General features: G+C 34.7%; 2 protein-coding genes across 13 annotated transcripts; one reads left to right on the forward strand and one right to left on the reverse strand.

Annotated features, from left to right (window-relative positions):
- Positions 1-1,140: 1,140 nt before the first annotated feature.
- Positions 1,141-8,926, reverse strand: LOC105282821 (wee1-like protein kinase). 4 transcript variants are annotated; one of them, XM_011345062.3, is made up of 5 exons: positions 8,372-8,924; positions 6,947-7,280; positions 5,871-6,774; positions 5,473-5,736; positions 1,141-1,482 (listed from the first exon to the last, which is right to left on the reverse strand). In XM_011345062.3, the coding sequence occupies exons 1-5, from the start codon at positions 8,709-8,711 to the stop codon at positions 1,450-1,452; spliced, it is 1,875 nt and encodes a 624-aa protein (XP_011343364.1). In that variant the 5' UTR covers positions 8,712-8,924; the 3' UTR covers positions 1,141-1,449. The 4 variants fall into 4 exon arrangements, with proteins under 4 accessions (XP_011343364.1, XP_011343369.1, XP_011343365.1 ...); XM_011345067.3 differs by lacking the exon at positions 1,141-1,482 and adding an exon at positions 8,301-8,371 and having other exon boundaries at positions 3,870-5,736; positions 8,459-8,925; XM_011345063.3 differs by lacking the exon at positions 1,141-1,482 and having other exon boundaries at positions 3,870-5,736; positions 5,871-6,771; positions 8,372-8,926.
- On the forward strand, positions 1,482-25,376 carry LOC105282822 (anoctamin-1). Of its 9 annotated transcripts, XM_026971278.1 has the most exons (15): positions 1,482-3,260; positions 13,260-13,540; positions 15,283-15,555; positions 15,867-16,100; positions 16,275-16,474; positions 16,559-16,659; positions 18,789-18,914; positions 18,994-19,473; positions 19,602-19,995; positions 20,099-20,331; positions 20,506-20,703; positions 20,877-21,309; positions 21,484-21,689; positions 21,885-22,172; positions 23,387-25,376. In XM_026971278.1, exons 3-15 carry the CDS (start codon positions 15,488-15,490, stop codon positions 23,708-23,710), a joined length of 3,285 nt encoding a protein of 1,094 aa, XP_026827079.1. In that variant the 5' UTR covers positions 1,482-3,260; positions 13,260-13,540; positions 15,283-15,487; the 3' UTR covers positions 23,711-25,376. The 9 variants fall into 9 exon arrangements, with proteins under 9 accessions (XP_026827079.1, XP_026827077.1, XP_011343372.2 ...); XM_026971276.1 differs by lacking the exons at positions 1,482-3,260; positions 13,260-13,540; positions 15,283-15,555; ... (1 more) ...; positions 16,275-16,474; positions 16,559-16,659 and adding exons at positions 17,497-17,718; positions 17,809-17,889; positions 18,343-18,694; XM_011345070.3 differs by lacking the exons at positions 1,482-3,260; positions 13,260-13,540; positions 15,283-15,555; ... (1 more) ...; positions 16,275-16,474; positions 16,559-16,659 and adding exons at positions 17,497-17,718; positions 17,812-17,889; positions 18,343-18,694.
- Positions 25,377-25,524: the final 148 nt, after the last annotated feature.

A 25,524-nucleotide genomic window follows, 5' to 3' on the forward strand; every position in this document is an offset into this window, starting at 1 on the left:
GCTTGAAGCACTTATGATCAATAAAATTTGTGGTGAAGCTAAAGAAGAGCCACCCACAATATCCACATTTATGCTGTATTTTAAAAAGGAAATACATAAGTGAAAATGTATAAGCTGCAGTAAGCTGTTGAAAATAGTCCAGACATGCAAATGAATATACCATAGTTATCGGACATAAATTGAAATTCTTTTGTCATACTATGCAATCGATGTACTGATTTATATCCAAGTAATTAAATGCATTATTTAAACATTTTGGTCCATATTCTCAGCTCACTTTTATGATAAATGCGTGCATTTAGTATATAGTTCACGTTACATATATTATAGAATATCATAAATAAATACGCGCGTTTATTGATAAAAGTGAGCTGCGAATATAGTCCTTTATAGAATTTAGATGCATTTCTTAAATTACCCGAATTTGATCCATTTTTTCAGAAATTTTGGCACGGCGATCGCGAGTCAAAAAAGGATACACACACACTGTCACACACATGCATTTAGCGTATTTTCCACCAGAAATTGGATTCGGCGTAATTGACAACTGGCGTAGAAAGCGTAAACTAACTAGGCGTAAGTTTTATAGTAACTTCTATAAAACTACTAGGTTACACAGGTTACGCTTACGCAAGTTACGCTCCATGTAACGGCACCCTAAGTCCTATGGATTGGGAGAAGAAGGCTATAGTTTCTGTAGAGCGTCTGGAGGAGGTTGGAAGGAGAAAGCATGCTTTTCAGCATGGAGGAAAGAATAATTTGTGATTTTTATACATATAGTTATTTATGAAAATCATAAATTATTATAATATATGTAATCAATTATAATACATGCATTGAAGAAGAAATTGTGTTAACATGTCTTAAGAACATGCAAATGTAATGTTTTTATACAATTACAATTACCTGAATTTGTTATTCTAATTGATTAATTACTCGTATCACTGACAGGAGATACTGAAAGCATTTTCTGCTTTATTCAGCTGCTACGTTAAGGTAGGAGAGTTCTCAGGACACAACGGGACCCTTGAATAGTGGAGGTATGCGATTAATAAGTTTTAGAATATCAATAGTGTTTCTTGATACAAGCAAACAAGGGAAAGTAGTTTAGTGGTTCTGGCAAGATTATGACACTTTGTAAGCTTATAATAGACATCTTTGTTATATCAGCGTTGTTTTTACATGTACTTTTCCAAGAACATCGAGAAATTCCAGTACACCATTGGCAAATCCAGCGAATCAAATCCAAAAACCACCGAAGCGACAAAAAAGCCTCCAAAATTCTGAGAATGATTCTTCTAGTGTTGAAGTTGAGACTGGTGGTGGTGACTTTGGTTGACGTATCGTTGATATATTATATTGCATCTCCACAATCTCGATCTGTTTTAATGTCTTGTTAGAAGCAGGTGTCGGTGATCTTCTTTGCTTTTAACAGAGAGGGTAGAATAATCACCTTGCCTCTCGTACCAATGCTGGGATATCCTGTATATACAGTTAAATTATTGGACTTTTATTTTAATGTTTTCCTTATTAATTAAAAACTGATATTAAGATCAGTACGCGCAAAATCAACCCCCAAAAAAATGGAAATTGTGATATTCATAATCAATTTACAGAACATATTCATGAAAATTAAATATAAATATCGTTAGAATGTTATAGATTTTTATAAAGATTTCTACAAATATTAATTTGTATATTTGTACAAATTGTATGCATTGTCACTGACAATCATTGATATCTGAAATAAATCTTACATTCTTGATAAATAATTTTTCATTTGGTGATTATATGATGAAAATTTTTAAATACGAAGTTTGTACATATAATATACATATAACGGTGGGTTTTTATTATTATTTATTATAATAGTATTAATAATCAATAGTTATTAATATACTACAAATAATAAATTTAATGGAACAACATGCGCTTCCTTCAAACACTGTAAAGTATCTGTCCATAGTTTGGGACATCTATTTAGTTTTATTATGTTACGTGTATTTCGGAAGCTCGTGTCTCTCTTCGCTTAGTATTCACATGGTTTCTTACAAAATGTTTTATAATGTAACACTTCTATACATATTTAAAGTAGGATCTTAAAATCAGGTGTACACATTTCTTGCATTCAAATGCAATTATCGTAGCTTTTACATGTATCATAAATCGTGCTGTACATACAAAGGCAAGATTCAATGGATCCAGTTTTCTCGCACGTTCATATCAAAAAAGGGAAGAAAGATAATTTGTATCACAAATTATAACAAAAAAAGCATATAAAAGTACATAAAAAGAAGTCAGATCTAATCAAATTATAATCAGCAAGTATGGTATATGAAATACAAATCCAAATGCATTCAGCATAACATTTCATCAATAAAAATCAAAAAATTCTATAATTCATGACATGACCAATATTTTTTTCACAAATCTTCTACGAGCAAAACGCAAACTTAAACTTAAATGTAATTAACAAGTTTTTAAAGATTGCAAATATAATTTAATCGGAAAATTTTAATATAATATTTAGTTATTTATCGAAAGGCAGAATATAAATGTTTATAAATACATTACATGACTCTTATTTTTGAACTGTAAGATAATTTATAAAGAATTTGCTCTTGCTAAACACATGCAAAAACAGAAGTACATGAAGTCATTAGGTATTTATACACATACACTCATGATTACAAATTTCAAAACTATTGGCTTACAGTTCTCAGCGTACAATGACCATCATCTTTAACAAAATTTTCAATATTACCTTAGAACACTGCGATCAAATTGTAATTCTTAGGAAGCATGCGTTCTCACTTTTATAGCGAATTAAATGATTACATCGCTCGTAAAAGACGAAAAAAATAAACATGTCATAAGAGCGGCTTGTTTTAATACCACAAAGTTGAGGTAATATCTCAGCACATCTTACAAATTACCAAAAAAGAAAATAAAATAGGATTTAGAATAAAATATTTACGGTAAATCAATAGTAATAAACCGTAAATATAGTAGTATTTATATATAGTAACTATTGATCGACAGAAGCTCTCGGAAAATCGCAAAATCTCCTATGAAATCAGTATTTATTTAATGTGTCACTTTAAATAATATGAACATTTAATGTGATATTTATAATTTATAGTCGATCGTACGAGAATAAGTACAAGAGGAAGAATTAACAACGTGACGTTAATGATGCAAGAGATAAGAAATGTGGAACCTATTAATCTGATACTCCTGATTAGAAGTATAACTTGTATGTAAGTATTTGCACATCATATTGCATGTATCATGCACCCTTGTTTCCAACAAATATCAATCAATTTGTGATACTTATCTCCCTAGATAGGTTTTCAATTTAATATAAAGAACATAGATTCTTACATTAACTCTTCGCGTTTAAGTTTTGTAATAATTAGAGTATTAATTTCTGATAGACAAAATGGAGAAAAAAACGCAAATTACTATACGCACACAAACGCGTCGAAGATTTTATGTGTGAATGTGTGTATATAATATATAAAAATTATAGGACCACAAAAATGCAAAAAAATAATGAGTATATTAAACATCATAAGATCATAAAATATGTGAGTTCGTGATAAAAGTAAGTTTAAATTTGACTTCCTTTATTTTTCGATGGAAGCTTCATGCCGAAATTACGTCGCCTTTCTATAATCTTATAAACCACTTGTCATTCTAGTAAGCTTTCCAGAATCGAATTGCGTTCTTTCCAAAATTAGACAATAGATGCAGACAATATTATTTGATAAAATTACTTTGGAGTCTCAACTAATAAAAAAATAGCTTAAGCGGCCATGCATATAATTCGGAATTGCTGATATAAATAATGTGGAAGTCTTAATTCTGTTATTGGCACTAGCATAATGGCACATAGTTTATTAAATGTTATTCAATTTTAATTGATTAATGTTTGTTAAAATAGAGAAGTACAAATCATTAATTGTTAATACAGAAATGATTTTCTTTTCTCTTCATGTCACGAAATTTACACAACTAATAATCTTGCTATGCAAAATTATTAGCTTTACAGATGATAGATACTGAAAGAGGTAATTAATTAAGCTAAATACCAGTATTTTGTATAAAATGTTACATTGCAGTAGAAAAATATATTTGTCAATTTTCGCGCTAGAACTAGACTTAAGTTTAAATATTTTAAAGGTTAAAGGCACTTGCATTATTTTTTGGCAATATTTTGATTGAAGCAAAAAATTAATACTAAAGACAGACGTATGATCGATGAAACCGTGCTTGTTATCTTCATATAAATAAAATTGAGAAACGCTTCCATTGTGAAAAAAACATAATATTGATTAGATTAAAGGAAGCATTATAATCGGCAAACTGAGAAAATAAGAATTGTGTAAGATATTCTTGCAATTAATGCAGTAAGAACGTATCTGTTCAGTCGTGCATTGTCCTTTCCGAAAAAAAAGAAACTTTCATTATTCATCGAGTATAAAGAAAAATATTGGGGAAGCAATAAATAAACTTACAATTCTCAAAACATTAAATACTTTCTGTTTCTTATAAGAGAGTCCTTAATAATCATCGTGTACCTCAAAATACAATCAACATGAAAATGTGTCGGAAAGGAATGTGTTGTCTCGTAAATTCTGAACGTGCAAATAACTAATGTCGCGACAATTCGTTTCAATTCATCTTGCTATTTTCATGCAATTTTCTCAATTATTTTTTCTTATCACTCCGCATGCACTGCACACTGAGATAGAATAAAATTGCATTAATTGAAACTACACATCAGAACAAGAAAAGTTTTAGAGTCCAGTGTGTAAGAAGGAAATTAGAATTAAAAAAAGGGAAGTACGAAGATGCTATAAACGTTGAAACGAAACAGAAATGCATCGAAGAATGTATCAAAAAGCTCTCTTACTGTTCAAAAGTTGAGTGGCTATAATGCAGTTTCATATCTATCTCGCGATAATTCCGAAACAGTTTTATAGCGAAATCAACCCTACTTTTATAAACTGTCTTATTACACAGGCATTTATATTACGACTTGAGATAATACTTCCTCAGAGACTTTTTAGGATTAAATTTCGTTTCCTTGTACTTAACGACTCTATTCTGAACGATCCAAAAATAGATATATCACCATATATATATAAATATATAGCATACTAAAGATATTAAAAATAAGTAATTTTATATAGCTATATAATGAACAGCAGTCGTTAACGCCTTACCCTCATCATAGGAAGAATATTTATTTATAATTATACGTAATTTTTATGCGCATAATACATGACCGTCTTTTATTTTTAATGAAATTAGAAATTATATCTAAAAGCTAATACGATATCACATTGTCACGGTGTTCCGAGAAACCGACCGTTTCCCCGAGTTTCACCTTCCGCCACTTGCTGTTCTATCAAAAGTGCAATGTAAAAGGATTTAAAAATTTGTAGTGCTATTACTACGATTAACCTTTTTGCCTATGACGCGGGATAAGGACGTTCTGGTAGGTGTCGGTCGTAACTGATAACCCCCGGGAACGATATTCGGAGCAATGGTCTTTAGGCACTTCGCCGCGTCTTCCAGCTGCTTCGTCAGGATCTCGTTCTTGAGTTTTTCGGCGTTCAATTCCCTTCGCAGCTGCGCTTTGGTTTTATTTCCGAACGGACACAGAACTCTGTGTTGTATCAGAGACACCGCCGATGGTCTCATTTCTGGGATGGGATGGATCATCAACTACGAGTAATAAAAAAAGAAAAAAAACGATTACTTTAAGAAGCAATGAAACTAACCGCTCCAAAACATTACATATACATGAACTTTAAAGAAAAGAAAGCAAGAAATTGTAATTTCGGGAAATAAAGACTTGCCTTTAGTAAATCGTTCAGATCGCGACTGTAGTGCGGCAATTCTACCAGCTTTCCTTGTCTGATGTCGTGCCACGTGGGTCCGTTCTTCGGTAACGGCCCGCCACCACCCGCCTCGTAAACCGTTAATCCCAAGGCGAAGATGTCGGCCTTTGGTAAGTGAGTAAAATCCTCGTGCAAAATCTCCGTGGGCAGATATCTGCAATCCCCCTCCTCTACTTGCGGGTTGCTGATGGAGGTGACATGGCCGAGGTCGCCAATCTTGTACGTGATTTCCTCTTCCTCGATGGTTTCCTCCTCGTCGAAGCCATCGTCGGCAGAATCGTAGTTGATGGCGAGTAATCGCTTTTCCTTGGAGATGAAGATGTTGCCAGGCTTGATGTCCATGTGCACCAACTGCATGCTGTGTACGTATCTCAGCCCCTCAGCCACGTGTTGCAGCAACTGGCGCAGCTCCACCTCGGTGAAGTGTTTCTTCTCCTTTTGCAGATTGGCGATTGCATCTGCGAGACTGCCGCCATTACAGTACTCGTTCTGAATAATCATGTGATTATCCTCCGCCCATGCGGAATAGTAGCGCACCACGTGTTGATGCTTCCCGAGTACCGCGTGCGCGTACACCTCGTTCAGCGCCGTTTTCTCACTAATACTACCTGCCACCGGCTTGATACTTCTCTTGATAGCGTAGGTGCATCCGTCCAATCGATTGATACACTTGTACACCGAGCCGAATTCGCCAGTCCCAATCAAGCCGAGCTCGTGAAACTCTTTGTGGTAACGCGATATATTCGAATCCTGCAGCGCTACGCGCTTTGTCGCCTGCTCAAACTCGTTGTCGGAATCTTCGGAATCGGCGAGGTCAAACTTTGGTATCTCCTTTGGTAGATCCGGTGAACTGCTACTACTGCTATTTATCAGCAAGCCAAAGAAGCAATAATGTTATAAATATATATTTTAATATACAGAATAAGGAAGTAGAAAATGTCTCAAAATTATTTTGAAATTTTTTTCAAGTATTCGCTTTAAAATATTTTAGATCCTTTTTAAATATTAATATCATTTTATCCAGCAATGCTTACCCGTTAAGACTACGTTTAGATCTGGACCTTTTCCTCGCTGTTATTAACATGCCAGTAGGTGTAAATGGATTAACATTCGCTGCAGGTTTGCCATCGGACTTGTTCTGGTAACTAGGGCTTATTTTAGAAACTCGGGGCTTGTCGACGGGAAAAAGTCTTGTATACCTAGAAGGAACTGGAGTTTGCAACACACTCTTCTCTATTAAAGTTTTTGGTGTAGCGGGTGAATCAAATAAGCGTAAAGCCCTAACGCGCTTGTAGGGCGGACTACACGCCATTGACATTTTTTGGGAACCACTATTTTCGCGACTAGGAATTCTCACAGCTGGAGTATCTGCAAACAAATGTTTATTAAATTGTAGTAACCTCTTGTAGTGATCATCATAAAAATTTTCTTTTATACATAAAAATAGAGTATATAAAAGTGCTGCTCATGAATTTCAAGCATGTTCTAAATATTTCAAACTTATTTATGTCTTTTTCATATTTTTCATGGTCATTTTAAAACAGAAAATAGAAAGGATTTATGTTAAATTATTACTCATCTATTCAAGAAAAAAGCAGAAGGAGAGAGAGAGCTCCAAGAGTTAAACTGAGGATTAGTGTTGTTACCATCAGTACACTGAAATATTACAATTACTGATGCTATAGTTTAAGAACTAATCATAATCAATGTGTGTGTGTTACACATAACTTATGATCATAATTTTACTGATTAGCTTAAAGTTTATTTCATGGAAAATATTTATGCATGATGCGAAACAATTGTCTAGGTACATTGATATCAATAATCGCACAGCATGCACAAGTTCAAATAAAAATTCAAGACATTAGTGACAGGAGTTACATAAGGAAATAACAGATGAATAAAATAATAAATTAAAAAAAAAACAATTTTGATAAAATTTGACAATAACTTTAAAATGTTGCGTGCAATAAATAAATAGACGACATAAATTATGAATACATAATATAACAATAAAAAGTCTACTTGCAATGTTCAAGACTAATTTGTCTTTTCACATAGTGACTGAAACATCGAAAATCAAGCTGATATATATTTTCATGCTAACTGTAATCCCTCGAGTTTTACTGCACACTAGATTCTTAGGCGCTAGATTTAGCGACTTTTGATTCATATCAAGTACCAAGCAGGTGGTCGTAAAGCGTGACGCGAGAACGACGCGACGTGACATCCGCGGCGTTAAAATATACGCTTGAAAGACACGCGGATAGCGCACAAAAGTCACGATATCAACTATTCAAATAGGGAGCGTGCTAGCATTTTCCGTTAGCATGCGCTAAACTCGTACAACCGATAAATAGACACTAGAATCAAGGCACCATGCTGTACCTAGCATGGTGACCAATGCAAAGCCGACCAAGCAGCACTTGGGCATGGAATGACGAAGAGAAGATTATAACCTGTCACGTAAGAGAGAGGAATGTCGTTATTGTTGACCGGCTGACTGTCGTCGGCTTCGCAGCAGTCCGCATTGAACGAGAGCTTACGCGGCTGGAGCGGCGGCGTGGGCGAACCGAACTCCTCCGCAGACGTGTCCAGGATGTCGCAGGCGACGTCGCAGCCGGAGCTGTTGGTGCGACAGCTGACGTTCAGTTCCTCGTCCCGCATATCGCACGCGTCGAAGTGCAACTTCTGCGCGGCCTCCATGCTGTGCGGATTCGCCTTCGTCGGGACGTAGTCGCACGAGTTGTTGTTGCAGATCGTCGTACGGCGCGACGCGAGAACGACGCGACGCGACATCCGCGGCGTTCGAGCGCACCCTGAAGGACTCCCAGATTGCGCGCAAAGGTCACGGGGATCACCGCGATGTCGAGTACCCTACGAACGAGATCGCGGGCGCGTTCATTCAAGCCCTGAAATCACCTCGCGCACGGCACAATCGCGTCCGACACGATCACGCTCGCGTTACGTCGCGTTCGTTATGGCCGCCGCCGCTACCGGTGCGCCCGATTCGCCCACCGCTTGCGAAACGGTTCCCCCAGGGGCATGTAACGCGCGCGTCTATTGGTCGCAATCTCGTCACAACGCTCGCGCGCGGCGCTAGTGCGCTGCCATCTGCTCGCGCTGCACCATGGCTGCTCGCTTTTGTGAGTCCACGTTTTCTTCCAGACTCGCAGAATGATCTTTCTCCTTGCTCCGCTCTTGTTTCCGCAAAAGCTAGGTTATTTCGATCGCGTTTAAAGACCAGTTCCTAAACTTGCTTCGACAACTTACGGTGCTTTTTCATGCTGACGCTCGACGCTCATTTTTAGCGTCAAAACAGGTCACGTGATCAAATCGCGCCAATAGTGCGCCAATAAATTCACCGTCGACGTTCCAGTGTCGACGCTCGACGCCGCTTTTCAGCGTCACGTTAGCACGTGAATGTTAGGTTACAGTATTTACTGGTATATTTCTTAACACACTCATTAGAACTGAATTATTGTGTATAATATCATTTTCGTAATTAACATATCGTTTTTGATAATTAATAATGAAAATTTTTTATCCTTTTCATATTTCCTTCACTTTCGTTTTAATCAGTTGACGCTGTTTTTTCTGCTACCTTGACACTTGAAGCTGAAATCATTCGACTTCTTTTCTCTGACGCTAGCGTCAAGTGATGTCGCGTGACGACGCTCGACGCCGCTTTTCAGCGTCACGTTAGCACGTGAATGTTGGTTACAGTATTTACTGGTATATTTCTTAACACACTCATTAGAACTGAATTATTGTGTATAATATCATTTTCGTAATTAACATATCGTTTTTGATAATTAATAATGAAAATTGTTTATCCTTTTCATATTTCCTTCACTTTCGTTTTAATCAGTCGACGCTGTTTTTTCTGCTACCTTGACACTTGAAGCTGAAATCATTCGACTTCTTTTCTCTGACGCTAGCGTCAAGTGATGTCACGTGACGACGCTCGACGCCGCTTTTCAGCGTCACGTTAGCACGTGAATGTTAAGTTACAGTATTTACTGGTATATTTCTTAACACACTCATTAGAACTGCATTATTGTGTATAATATCATTTTCGTAATTAACATATCGTTTTTGATAATTAATAATGAAAATTGTTTATCCTTTTCATATTTCTTTCACTTTCGTTTTAATCAGTCGACGCTGTTTTTTCTGCTACCTTGACACTTGAAGCTGAAATCATTCGACTTCTTTTCTCTGACGCTAGCGTCAAGTGATGTCACGTGACGACGCTCGACGCCGCTTTTCAGCGTCACGTTAGCACGTGAATGTTAAGTTACAGTATTTACTGGTATATTTCTTAACACACTCATTAGAACTGAATTATTGTGTATAATATCATTTTCGTAATTAACATATCGTTTTTGATAATTAATAATGAAAATTGTTTATCCTTTTCATATTTCTTTCACTTTCGTTTTAATCAGTCGACGCTGTTTTTTCTGCTACCTTGACACTTGAAGCTGAAATCATTCGACTTCTTTTCTCTGACGCTAGCGTCAAGTGATGTCGCGTGACGACGCTCGACGCCGCTTTTCAGCGTCACGTTAGCACGTGAATGTTGGGTTACAGTATTTACTGGTATATTTCTTAACACACTCATTAGAACTGAATTATTGTGTATAATATCATTTTCGTAATTAACATATCGTTTTTGATAATTAATAATGAAATTTTTATCCTTTTCATATTTCTTCACTTTCGTTTTAATCAGTCGACGCTGTTTTTTCTGCTACCTTGACACTTGAAGCTGAAATCATTCGACTTCTTTTCTCTGACGCTAGCGTCAAGTGATGTCGCGTGACGACGCTCGACGCCGCTTTTCAGCGTCACGTTAGCACGTGAATGTTGGGTTACAGTATTTACTGGTATATTTCTTAACACACTCATTAGAACTGAATTATTGTGCATAATATCATTTTCGTAATTAACATATCGTTTTTGATAATTAATAATGAAAATTGTTTATCCTTTTCATATTTCCTTCACTTTCGTTTTAATCAGTTGACGCTGTTTTTTCTGCTACCTTGACACTTGAAGCTGAAATCATTCGACTTCTTTTCTCTGACGCTAGCGTCAAGTGATGTCGCGTGACGACGCTCGACGCCGCTTTTCAGCGTCACGTTAGCACGTGAATGTTGGGTTACAGTATTTACTGGTATATTTCTTAACACACTCATTAGAACTGAATTATTGTGCATAATATCATTTTCGTAATTAACATATCGTTTTTGATAATTAATAATGAAATTTTTATCCTTTTCATATTTCTTCACTTTCGTTTTAATCAGTCGACGCTGTTTTTTCTGCTACCTTGACACTTGAAGCTGAAATCATTCGACTTCTTTTCTCTGACGCTAGCGTCAAGTGATGTCGCGTGACGACGCTCGACGCCGCTTTTCAGCGTCACGTTAGCACGTGAATGTTGGGTTACAGTATTTACTGGTATATTTCTTAACACACTCATTAGAACTGAATTATTGTGCATAATATCATTTTCGTAATTAACATATCGTTTTTGATAATTAATAATGAAAATTGTTTATCCTTTTCATATTTCCTTCACTTTCGTTTTAATCAGTTGACGCTGTTTTTTCTGCTACCTTGACACTTGAAGCTGAAATCATTCGACTTCTTTTCTCTGACGCTAGCGTCAAGTGATGTCGCGTGACGACGCTCGACGCCGCTTTTCAGCGTCACGTTAGCACGTGAATGTTGGGTTACAGTATTTACTGGTATATTTCTTAACACACTCATTAGAACTGAATTATTGTGCATAATATCATTTTCGTAATTAACATATCGTTTTTGATAATTAATAATGAAAATTGTTTATCCTTTTCATATTTCCTTCACTTTCGTTTTAATCAGTCGACGCTGTTTTTTCTGCTACCTTGACACTTGAAGCTGAAATCATTCGACTTCTTTTCTCTGACGCTAGCGTCAAGTGATGTCACGTGACGACGCTCGACGCCGCTTTTCAGCGTCACGTTAGCACGTGAATGTTGGGTTACAGTATTTACTGGTATATTTCTTAACACACTCATTAGAACTGAATTATTGTGTATAATATCATTTTCGTAATTAACATATCGTTTTTGATAATTAATAATGAAAATTGTTTATCCTTTTCATATTTCCTTCACTTTCGTTTTAATCAGTCGACGCTGTTTTTTCTGCTACCTTGACACTTGAAGCTGAAATCATTCGACTTCTTTTCTCTGACGCTAGCGTCAAGTGATGTCGCGTGACGACGCTCGACGCCGCTTTTCAGCGTCACGTTAGCACGTGAATGTTGGGTTACAGTATTTACTGGTATATTTCTTAACACACTCATTAGAACTGAATTATTGTGCATAATATCATTTTCGTAATTAACATATCGTTTTTGATAATTAATAATGAAAATTTTTTATCCTTTTCATATTTCCTTCACTTTCGTTTTAATCAGTCGACGCTGTTTTTTCTGCTACCTTGACACTTGAAGCTGAAATCATTCGACTTCTTTTCTCTGACGCTAGCGTCAAGTGATGTCACGTGACGACGCTCGACGCCGCTTTTCAGCGTCTCATGAATTAGCACCTTTAAATTAACAAAATACTTTTTATCCTTCTTTTTTATTTGAAAGAAGAAGAAGGATAGAAAGTATTTTGTAGCATTCGCAGTGCTAACTGGACTACAGCACGTTAATCAATGAAACGAATTATTCAAATGTATCTTTTAAATTTACATTATTTTAATTATATGCTGTAATACATTAAATACTTGTATTGATAAGTATTACTACATAATAGTAAGTCCAATACACACGATACTTTTTCGACAATATTTTGTTTTTATTATAACACGATTTTTATTGTCTGTTATGCCACGTGGGAGCCACGTTTACACGAGAATGTTTAGATATCAATATAGTTATTTGTTAAAAAAGATAGATTTGCTTGGAATTATCTTCTTTAATGAATGCGATAAAATTAAATTCTGATTAACTATAGAAAAATGCTGGTTCATTATCAATGTTTAATAGCCATGAATATTTATCGCTTAATTTGGTATGAATAATTATAGCATTAATAAAAAAAACAATATAATTATTAACAATATGATTGCATCTTTAATAAAAAATATGTACATTCTATAAATAATATCTTGAGTATATTAAATGTTGTATATTTTATATTTCTTAGTGATAAATTCTTGAAAGAGAGCGATTACAGAGCATCATTGATGATAAGTATACCGCACGGTATACTTGATAGCAGCTGTTCGAGATGGTCGAACATCTGCCGTCGACTATTTCATCTTTTTGCGCTTGCTTCTCAGGTAAAACGAAGATCAGAATTACGTATACTATACCGAAGTAGAAATAATTTTGCCAAACAATTGGAAAAATGGAACCGAAGGACCATGAATTTGAAATGCTGTAACGATTCTCTCAAGAGGAGACGAAAGGTCATTACGTGTTTCAAACAAAGAATGTGTCCTCGTCGATAGGTTTGAAAGACGGCGAAGGAATTTTATCGAGCAGCTGCAACCTGCGGTTTGCTAACACGTGTGTGTGTCGAGAATGCTGAAGGCAACCTAAGTCGCAACAGCGCCCCTATGTAAGTCTGTTTTTTTTTTAAATTCTATCACTTTTATTCTTTCTTCTTTTTAAAACAAAGATGCAAAAGATGTAAAACACGCCAGGGAAAATGAACATAATGCAGAAAATTTAATCAACTTTTTCTATATTTATGTAAAATTGAAAATATGAAAAGATTAACGTATAACTTTTGTTAATAAAATAATTGTTTTGTGTATGTACAAGCACACATATCGCTGATTTGTTTTTTATCTTTTTTTTAAATATTGTACAAAAGAATTGAATAATTTTCTGCAATATTCAGCATAAATTTAACCAATTCTTTTTATTATATATATAAAATAATAGTAATAAATATGTTGATTGGCTACACAATTCTCGGATCGAGATCTCTCGGATCGATTTCTAGAATCGTGAATACAAAGGCCGATTGTTCGAACTCTTAGTAAACTAACTAACAATTAAAACATGTGTTTATCTTTATTTCTTTTGAAGAGAAAATAGATATGTGATTTAACTGCCATTATATCGCATATAGACACATCTGACACATACATACATAGACCTCCGGCACACCAGCGCGACGCGACACGCGATGCGCGATATGCGACGTGCGATATCCAATGAGCGTACAGTGTTTATGGAAAAGCTGTACGCTCATTGGATATCGCACGTCGCGTATCGCGCATCGCGAACGCGTCGCGCTGGCTGCCGAAGGCATAGATCTTATAATACCTGGATAGGCCTTGTTGATGAAAATCGGGGACCGAGATGCCAGAGCGAGAGAGCAATATATTTTCTGTCCTTCTATTGGAAAAGGAAAGACTGCGCAAGCGCGGAGGCGCAGGGACGTAATATCTGATGAAGCATTAGAAATATAATCAAATGATATATTAAAGAATATAAATAAACAAGTATAATAAAAAATTAAGCGGCAAGGGCTTTTACGGCTATTAAACAAACAGATAATTATAAAACTTCAGAATTAAGGAAATTGAAAGTGAAATACCTGGAGATATTTTATAGGGATGTAAGAAGGAAGGAATTATTTTTCCGGGAAAAGGAAACAAGAGAAGATATAAAAATTAATGTATGATTGAGAAAAGAAATAATAGCAAATATCATTAGCATGTTATTTAGTAGTATAATATAAACAATATTAATATAATATAAATACTATTTCTAACTTATAGTATCTATAAACTTATAGTAGTACTTTTACATCAAACTTTGTGGGATGATTTTACAAGGAATCAGTCATGAGAAAATAAAATTAATTTAGTTAATTTTTTACATATTTTATTTGGCTTTTCATTATTTTCACGTGCTATATGATGAAATTTTATGTCTATGTAAGTAGAAACAATAAGATTTATGAGCTGATTTCTGTGATTACAATAAAAATCTTGGCCCTGAGAGTAACCTGTAATAATTTCAGTGAAAACAACTTTATTAACTGAATGTTTTACTTTACTTATTCTAAATCCGACTGTAGCACAAAGCAGATACATATCCTTTATATGCGTCTGAATATTTTCAATTACTTTTATCACATTTTTAACCAATATCTGCCGCATACTTTACATCTTATCGTCATTTTATCGATAAATGAATAAATCACTTTATAGGTTACATTCATGACACATACGTGAAATCGAACTGTTGGCCATTTTTAATACATCATTTCGCGCATGCGTTTCGTATACTGTAAAGTGAAGGATGGACGATGAATGGATATGTTCTCACTCTTTCTCTCTACAGGGAAAGGCCTATCCAGGTATATAAGATCTATAGCCGAAGGCTATACACATACTATAGCTTTGCGCGCTCACCGCATGAGGTCCTCAAGATCAATTCGGAGATCGCTTGTCACTTCTTGGTTACGTCTGTCGACCTTTAAATTTCTTCCGTGCAATGAAAATAATTTGTGAGTGAGAGCTAACTGCGTTTTTGCCAGAAAAAAACCATGGCGAGTGTAGAAATTCCGATGGGAGACATGCAAGTCTCATCGGAGAAATATAAAGCTACAAACGGGTAACGTTTATGCACATAATTTTTATTGAGATGTCGTGTATGATTATATTTATTATAGTTAACCTATAAGCAAACCTCATGAAACATCCGTTGACGTAGCATATCGCTACAAAAATAAATCATTATCGATTATGTTTATTACTCCAATATTATTATTTATTATTTAAAACAAATAATTTAGGCATTTTAAGCTTACTCTGCAAGAGCAGTCTTCGTTATTAGTTATATCGATAAATAAACGATTACGAAAACATTGAATATAGGAAGGTTGATTATATACAATCGATTTTTGTGCTTACATTGTTCTGCAGGTTTGAATTTCTTCAGTTACCTCAATTACCGCTTGGACAAATAGGGTATCCTCAGGCTCATGATTGGATTGAACACAGAAAAGCTAATATTCGGCCATGGTCGTTATTTCTCAACACAAACAACATTAGACCACCGCCGAATATAAGTAGATTAAGTAAACGAATTGTGAAGAACATCGAGTACTTCCAGAGCAATTATCTATTTGTATTTATAGGACTAGTTATATACTGCTTGTAAGGAACATTTTAACACGTAATAATCTGATCTTTAATAAGCTATCTCTAAGATTATTTAATTCAACTTCAAGATATGATATTTGAATTTTTAGATCTTACATTTTAGGACTTAAATTTAAATAATTATAAACAAAAAGTACAAAATTACAGGATAAAATATATCTTTCGCAGAATTACTTCACCATTATTGCTGCTGACGGTGGTTGGATCTCTCGGAATATGCTATAAGCTTTCTCAGCGGCATTCCAAGCAAGAATTGATGATATTAAATCATAAATTGACTTTAGCACAAGTATACTCTTTAGTAGGTATTTGTTCTCTGCCCGTGTTTTACTTGGTTGGTGCGCACGCAGCTGTTTTTTGGGTGCTTGGTAAGTGGAAGAACACATGATTTTCTAAATACAAGGCAGAAAATAATCTGAGCATGCACATGTGCGTGCAACTTTCTTTTTCAGGAGTTTCTTGGTTTCTGATAACGCTACACGCTGCGTTTTATAATGTCGATGCAGTATTGTGCCCAGGAGAGGAAGAGTTGAACGCACTAGTTATGCAAGAAGTATGATTACAGATAACTCACTTTATTGAAGAAGCTTTCTCACAATATTTAATATATAAATAGTAGCGATAAAATAAAAACTGATTAAATCGATCTTTCTTTGACTACTACAGTCTGTCTAATAAGAGCGTGACCGGGAAAACTTCCGTTTGAAAATCGTTAAATCCAAAATTTTTGATCGAGTAGATAGAAAGGCTTATTTGTAAAAAATTAATTTAAAAGAGTTACGTTGGTCACACTCTTACTAGACTAGATTTTGATATAAGTAAAATATGTTGATTAATATATTTATATTAAATAATCCGAAGGATATATTATTCCCTCTATAATGTGTACATATAAATAAAGGATAATATATTCATTAAAGATGAAACGCACACACTTTTACGTAAATTATATGTTAGAAAGTTTATTCGTAAATAAGTCCTGTTTTTTAAAAATTTATTTCCATATCAAATATAATGAATATATTTTTTAATGAATCTTAATTTTATCTCTGTTGAATCTTTTATTATTAAGTAACTGTAAGAATCGTTAAGTAAAATTAGTAATCTGAAGTTTCTTAAAAAGATAAATTGGGGAGAAAACTTGCTAATGAATAAAATCTAATTATATAAACATTATATATATATAATAATATATATACTGTATAGAAATATGTACATGTGAAATAAAGATTTGTATACATTTTATATCATTTTTCTTATTATGCGAGAAAAATAAAATATATAAATATAGAGGAATAAAATAAATAAATTTAAAAGTTAAGCCTCATTGTTATCTCGCGAATCGACGAATATCGCATGCAACGGATTGATTGGAATCGAAGTCGAAATCGAAATCGGAATGTGATCAAGTGTTGGAGGGAGAAAGATAAGAAATCAAAATTAAGAACTGTTGTGAAACGTTTTTTGTGTGCTGGAAGTTGAGCTAAAAAAACACATGTATCATCGTTCCTTATCCTGGCTGATTTCTAAAAAGAATAATAATCACGCGTGACGTGTTGTGACGTACGGCCATCCAGAATGTGACACGGCAAATAAAATGTTCAGTATGTGTGTGAGTCATATAGCAGAAATATATACAACTGATAAATTTGTCTTGCATATTTCTGTACAACAATGAAAGTCGCGTTCTTTTTGGCAAAAGCAGCTTGATCCTTACCCCTCAAGGAGTACCTTTCAAGGATAGACGTGTCAAGCCGCTCAGGTGGATCGAGAGTCATATTAGGTAAGAATTCTTATCAGAATCATGCTGCGGTTATTGTCGGGGAAGAAACAGAAATACAATTTTCGATATTAAGCTACCAATTTTCGTGGACCTGTGCGATTGTACATTTGTCCGACATGGCTATAATCTGGGAAGCATGTTGCGTTTTGGTTAGTTTTTGGTTAGTTTTTGGGTAGCGGATGAGCATGCTACAAAATTATTTCTCAATCAATCGATCACTCCTAGTACAAAATTATTTAGCGTGGAAAACGTTGGTCGATCACAAATTTCTACTTGCTGCATTTTCAATTGCAGTCCGAAGTGCGTTTTTTTTATTATATAAGGGATCAATAACAATAAAAATAATAAATGACGATCTTCCATGCCGTTCTGTTGCGATGCTTTTGAACTTTATTTTGAACTTGTGATTCTCTTGGGTTTGCATGATGTACACATTGCTTGCTTCAAACGAAGAAAGACTTGATGAAACTCAATAAAATTGAGTTGAACAATGGAAGAGGATGACGAAGAGATTTCTCTTACATGCACGCAACGACGGAAAAGCAGTATTCCTGACCCAAGTAAATATCAATCGCCACGAAACAGTTTAAATCAAGGCTCAGAACAAACGCTCTATCAAAGTGTTCGTAATACTTTATACGAGGACGCTATAAGCATGAACAGTATGCATAGTGCCATCTCCCTGGACAATCTTCCAACGTACATAGACGAAGAGTCGTCCACTCTAAATGACACGAATGAAACCGTTATAGACACTGATGATAACTGTATAGACAGAAGAAATAGTGCACATGACTCAAGATTGGTAAGAATCACACACAATCTTCTAATATTCTATAATTTATACATAAGAAAATACTCAGAACTCCCATTTAAAGCAATGGCTTCGTGCATTTCAGCTTTCTCACTCTGGTACAAAATATAGTTTATATTTTGTCGATGAAATTCGTTCAGTCGATTTTGTACTTGTGTGGGATGAATACAATGGGGAAGCACAAACCTACCACAACGTCGAGCACAGAAAGGTAAATCTTCAAAAAATTATTACATCAATAACACGTACGTCAAGCCTGATTACTCACAAAATTTGTATTTTACTCTCAGGTGTTTGAGAAAAATTTGGAGAAGGAGGGATTGGAGTTGGAATACGAGCAAGTAGAACCGAACGGCTTACATTTCATAAAGATTCATGCGCCCAGAGAAGTTTTACGACGTTACGCTGAGATATTAAAACTTAGACTGCCAATGAAAGAGCTGCTTGGCTGTCAGATGCCTGCGTCAAGCAGTAATATTATCATTAAAGAGGTCAATACGTTTATACGACGTATTATGGGCAAGTACTACGTTGACAAGACCATTTTTCCGACAATGAAGCAAAACTTCACAGCAGTGTACAGTAGAGACAAGGAATACTTGTTTGATTTGGATATGCCAAATTTTTTCACGTCGGCAACGCGATCCCGTATTGTGCAGTTTATATTGGATAGAGCTAGGTTCACAGAAACTAAGGAAGACGATTTTGCATTTGGTATTGAACGATTGATATCCGATCGCGCGTATGTCGCGGCGTACCCGCTTCACGACGTAAGTTGTATATTTGTTTTAAAAAATTATCCTTTCCGCCTTTTCGTAAACTAAATATTATAAAAGTATTTCGCGTGACATAAGAAATAGAATCGATGCTCCAAATATATTTTTTATTTATATTCTAGGGAAATTTACACACTGCAGACTCAATGCGTTACCTCCTGTACACTGAATGGGCCAGTTTGAGAAAATGCCTTCATTATCAGCCCTTAGATTACATCAAAGAGTATTTTGGCATAAAAATCGGACTTTACTTCGCCTGGTTGGGATTCTATACTCACATGCTGATCCCAGCCAGCATCGTCGGCCTTCTATGTTTCATATACAGCTGCGCTACTTTGTATTACAATGAACCGAGCGAAGATATTTGTAACGGCAACGGTACCATAGAGATGTGCCCGTTGTGTGATTATTTCTGCGGCTATTGGGACCTCAAGGAAACGTGTTTACACGCAAGAATTACGTACCTGTTCGACAATCCGTCGACGGTGTTTTTCTCTATCTTTATGTCGTTATGGGGTATGCCAAATTTCACATTATCATATGCCTTAATCAGTAAATATATATATTTTTATATTCTTGACTATGCTTTATCGCTATAATGCAATATCATCATTTTCAGCCACACTGTTCCTCGAACTATGGAAGAAATATTCTGCTGAAATAACTCATCGGTGGGATTTGACTCATTTGGATACTCAAGAAGAATATCCTAGGCCACAGTACTTAGCACGGCTTGCCCATATTAAAAAAAAGTCTATCAATATCATCACAAATACAGAAGAGCCAAAAGTGCCATATTGGAAGATGAGAGTGCCTGCCACGATTCTTAGTTTCTCAGTTGTCCTACTTTTGGTACGTCCCAAATTATCTTTTGCTAATATAACGATAACCATCATTTAAATTTTTGTTAATTTTAAGAATGCACCGTCCATTTAAAGATGTTTAAGCTGTTGTATCTAAATTTTGCAATGTCTCGCTTCCGTTAGGGCAAAACAAATTGTAACTGTGTGCATTATAATTTCACAGATAGTTGTAGCTATGGCCGCTGTACTTGGAGTAGTTCTGTACAGGATGTCTGTTTTAACTGCATTAAGTGTTTACGGACATCCTATGGTAACTAGTTACGCCATATTGTTCACTACTGCGACCGCTGCAAGCATTAATCTCTGTTGTATCATTTTGTTTAACTGGCTATACGTTTGGCTGGCGGAATATCTAACAGAGGTGATTTTTTATGGATATCTATTGAAGAAATTAAATTATTTGTTTCACATCGTTCAAATTTATAATTAATTTCAATAATTAATTATAATTAATCATTAATGAAAAATGAAAAAAAACAAAAGTTTTCAATATTTTATAAGTCCTCTAATACATGAAAACTTGATCGCTTTCAGATCGAATTACTTCGCACCCAGACCGAGTTCGACGACAGCTTAACTTTGAAAATTTACCTGTTGGAATTCGTGAACTACTATGCTTCCATATTTTACATAGCATTTTTCAAGGGGAAGTTTGTTGGTTATCCGGGAGAGTACAATCGCTTTTTCGGCTTTCGACAAGAGGAATGCGGACCGGGCGGTTGCCTCTTGGAGCTGTGTATTCAATTGAGCATTATCATGATTGGGAAACAAGCCATGAACACCATACTGGAAATGCTGTTTCCGTTGTTTTACAAATGGATGAACACTTTAAAGGTTCATGTAGGTATGAAAAAACTGGTGGACAACGATAAGAGATACTCATCTAGGAAACACCTGCAATGGATTCGAGATTACAAACTAGTTCAGTGGGGACCTAGAAGTCTGTTTCCCGAATACCTGGAGATGGGTAAGTAATATATTGCATACATTTTGTACTAATAACGAGACAGTTTAATTCCATGGTCCTTGTAAATCAACAAATAATTATAATTAAAAAGAAATAATAAACATTCTACAAATGCATAATGTTACGTAGGAGCTCTGAAAGTTTCATATAAAATATGTATTTATACTCTTACAGTGCTACAATATGGATTCGTTACAATCTTTGTCGCTGCTTTCCCATTGGCGCCATTCTTTGCATTACTAAACAATGTTTTCGAGATGAGACTGGATGCAAAGAAATTATTGACCATGTATAGACGGCCAGTTGGACAACGGGTCAGGGATATAGGCATATGGTATCGCATTCTCGATTCCATTTCTAAATTATCTGTTATCACTAATGTAAGTTTAGCTTTCACATTTACAAGTTCTGTCGGTGGCAGAACTTAAAGTCTATTTTAATCCAACGTTCACTTTGGGCTTATCGATAAATCCGACTCGTCGAAAGAGCTCGTCAGAATCGTGTCACATATAATTCTATCATTCAATTGTTACGTTCAAAGTACATTTTGTTGAATAACGCATTCTGTGTTTCAGGCATTCATCATAGCTTTCACCTCGAACTTCATACCACGATTAGTTTACCGTATAACACTCTCCGATAATTATTCACTGGAAGGTTTCCTGGAGCATTCTCTAGCACGATTCAATACGAGCGATCTGAAAAATGGTACTCAACCGATGACGTCGCTGGGTCAAAGCCCTGTCGAGGTTTGCCGTTACCCAGATTACAGGGAGCCGCCAGATTCGCCGCACAAGTATGAATACACCACCATGTTCTGGCATATACTAGCGGCTAAATTAGCTTTTATCGTTGTTTTTGAGGTAAGTGTCTTTCCCTCTGCCCACCGTTCCCTTTATACAGGGTGTTTCCTCTAACTGTAGCACTTAGAATATCTCTGCTTCCTTTGATGATATGAAAAAAGTCAAAGGACGAAAATTGTTCGATTCAAAGAGACTAGTACTCTGGTAAGAAAATTATTTTTTTTAATGTGACCTTTCACAAGATATCAAGGTCATGAACATTTTTTTAAAACAGATGGTATATTTTCCTTAACGAAATGATGTAGCTTGTAAAAAAACAAATTCAACCATACAGAATATGTTGACCTTCAAATGACTTTGAACCACAAAAATCACGTTTAGGAAAAGAAACTCTATTTATTGTATGTATAACTACAAAGATATACCTTTTTTACAGATGTTCGAAATGATCACCGTTTACTTCCATACACTTTCGAATTCGATGAATAACCGATTGTTTTACGTTTTTAAGAGATTCCGGAGTAATTGCGGTGCACGCACGCTGAATTCCTTCTCGCATATCTTCAGGTGTTGTCGGAATATCGCGATAAACTTCATTTTTTAGGTGTCCCCAAAGAAACAAATCAAGAGGCGTAAGATCTGGTGATCGAGCCGGCCAAGAAATTCTTCCACCACGTCCAATCCAGCGATCAGGAAATGATTCGTTGAGTATGTTCCGTGCAAACGAAGTCTATCGCGATATTCCGACACACCTGAAGATATGCGAGAAAGAATTCAGCGTGCGTGCACCGCAATTACTCCGGAATCTCTCAAAAACGTAAAACAATCGTTTATTCATCGAATTCGAAAGTGTATGGAAGTAAACGGTGATCATTTCGAACATCTGTAAAAAAGGTATATCTTTGTAGTTATACATACAATAAATAGAGTTTCTTTTCCTAAACGTGATTTTTGTGGTTCAAAGTCATTTGAAGGTCAACATATTCTGTATGGTTGAATTTGTTTTTTTACAAGCTACATCATTTCGTTAAGGAAAATATACCATCTCATTAAAAAAAATGTTCATAACCTTGATATCTTGTGAAAGGTCACATTAAAAAAAATAATTTTCTTACCAGAGTACTAGTCTCTTTGAATCGAACAATTTTCGTCCTTTGACTTTTTTCATATCATCAAAGGAAGCAGAGATATTCTAAGTGCTACAGTTAGAGGAAACACCCTGTATATTATTAGGCGTTATAATTATATCATTGTAATTTTTATGCATCCTGTAGAACATTGTGGCGCTTGTGATGATTCTCGTACGGTGGTGTATTCCCGATATGAGCCCGAAATTACGTGACACGATACGCCGCGAGGCATACATCACTAATGAAATTGTTATACATCAGGAGGCGCTGCGAGCTTGCGAGAGACCCGAGATTAACGGTGTAGAACCGAGAGTCACGCAAACGTACGTAGTTGCGAATGAAAGTGCCGACAGATGGAACAGAGTTATGAGAAATTCTCTGACAACTTCCGACTTCGATTTGGAGGTCCATGGCAGTCCCGTCTCGCCCGCTAATGCGGGTCCGCGTATTAGTCCTGCTGCCGTCTGATATATGCCAGGAGAACTCAACAATTTGGTATTAGATTGACTGGAGAGTTCATGTTGACCTTCTTTGCAAAATTCAAACGCGAAAGTTCGATTTAAGAATTAATTAAAAGTTTTGCCAAGGCAGTCGGCAGGAGTTTTCCGGTCAACCCAATAGTTATCCAATGCATAGAATAGGTTTTTTGAAAAACAATTGGTGCAAAAGACGTTATCCTTTTTTAGATAGGAATGAAAACGAAATATATTACACAGTTTCTGCAAGTAATTTTTATTTAATTACTTTACTAAATAAAAGTGTTGCTTGACGCTGTCTTTAGTTGGACGTTTAGTACTTTTCTGTCTTTTTTTTTTCTTCTTTTTAATTCGACTGAGTTTGTCACTTACTCCTAGGATGCATAAACTTTATCTAACCCTAGATAAAAGTTTGCTTCTTTTACATAAGCTGAATCTCCCAAACATATTGATTAAAAAATATGAAATGAAAAAGTGAATAAGTAAGTAAATAAAGTAAATAAGTGAGTAATTACAACTGCTGTTTAATTTGATTAAAATATAGTATTCTGAAATACATATAGTGAATCTCAAAGACTCTTATGCATCCTAGGTTTAAAGGAGAACTTGATGAGAAAACGCGCAGTAAACTGTTTGCACCAATTTAATAATATCGTGATTCTTCGCTAGTCGTGTTGTAAACTTGAAGATTTGATGAAAAAAGATATTATTTTTGACAATGTACAGTAAAAGTAAGAATTTTAATTGTTTCTTCTACAATTGTTACACGCATCATATAGAATATATTTTAAATAAAGGGATCTGCATATTTTGTAAACTTTATGGAAGACTCAAAAAAGTTGATACATTTTGCTACATATCAAAATGGAATTTTTTAAAGAATACTGTAGCATTATATATATATTACAAATCTACGTATTGTTATTGCCAAACTATATTTGACTTTAATATGAATTATCTTATCGTTAATAGCAATATTGTTGAATCATATATTTTATAAAATTGTAAAATCTGCGACATACTTGAAAGTTATATAAAAAATGTTTCTTCTATCTAATGATTTACTTATGATGCCAAAATATTATTAATAATCTGTACTATTAATCACATAATACAAAAATCAAAACGAAAGCAAAACCTGATGACATGTAATATCAAATAAATTAATATTACAATCCTACCATAAATATTATAATTATCAGTCTGTAAAAACTTATACATTTTACAGAGGTGTTAATTATTGATTGATTGATCATATAAAATAATTATTAACTGCTCTATAACATTATAATTATATAGCATTTATATGTTATAAATTATATTAATTTTATTTAATTGATAATCATGATGATTGATTATCAATAAAAATGATATTAATAAAATAATCATGCAAAGGTAAATCATTGGATGCAATTGACTTACAATGTTAATAGTTTTATACATGCAAAGATCTATATTTAATAACAAAAGTATAAGGCAGAAATGTAGAATATTACAAATGTATGTCCTCTTTATATTTTATATATACACATATACATATATATAATATTTGATATGGATAAACTATACGGGTTATTCTTGGAATCTCTTAAGATTTAAGAAATTATACTGCTATGATATATCTAAATATTAATAAATGACTCTGGTTCCTTCTCTAATATGCTATTGTTTTGAAATTTGATGTCATTGACCTATCATCACCTATCATTCTATAGATGGAGAATCTAGATATAAAGGTGTATTTCACATTTATTGAATTAATTTTGTTTTATGAAGTTCCCTTTTTTTAAAAAAAAAAAAGATGTC

This window comes from Ooceraea biroi, chromosome 7 (assembly GCF_003672135.1).
Source record: "Ooceraea biroi isolate clonal line C1 chromosome 7, Obir_v5.4, whole genome shotgun sequence".
NCBI lineage: Eukaryota > Metazoa > Arthropoda > Insecta > Hymenoptera > Formicidae > Ooceraea > Ooceraea biroi.

Bases quoted from the DNA above. Each gene is read 5' to 3' on its own strand.
- LOC105282822 (XM_026971278.1), top strand. From the start codon at position 15,488: ATGGCGAGTGTAGAAATTCCGATGGGAGACATGCAAGTCTCATCGGAG. The intron at 16,475-16,558 runs GTAAGTGGAAGA...TTTCTTTTTCAG, and splicing joins AGCTGTTTTTTGGGTGCTTG to GAGTTTCTTGGTTTCTGATA. The intron at 21,310-21,483 runs GTAAGTAATATA...ATACTCTTACAG, and splicing joins TCCCGAATACCTGGAGATGG to TGCTACAATATGGATTCGTT.
- LOC105282821 (XM_011345062.3), bottom strand. From the start codon at position 8,711: ATGTCGCGTCGCGTCGTTCTCGCGTCGCGCCGTACGACGATCTGCAAC. The intron at 5,737-5,870 runs GCAAGTCTTTAT...TATTACTCGTAG, and splicing joins ATCTGAACGATTTACTAAAG to TTGATGATCCATCCCATCCC. The intron at 1,483-5,472 runs GTTAATCGTAGT...CTGTATATACAG, and splicing joins CCCGCGTCATAGGCAAAAAG to GATATCCCAGCATTGGTACG.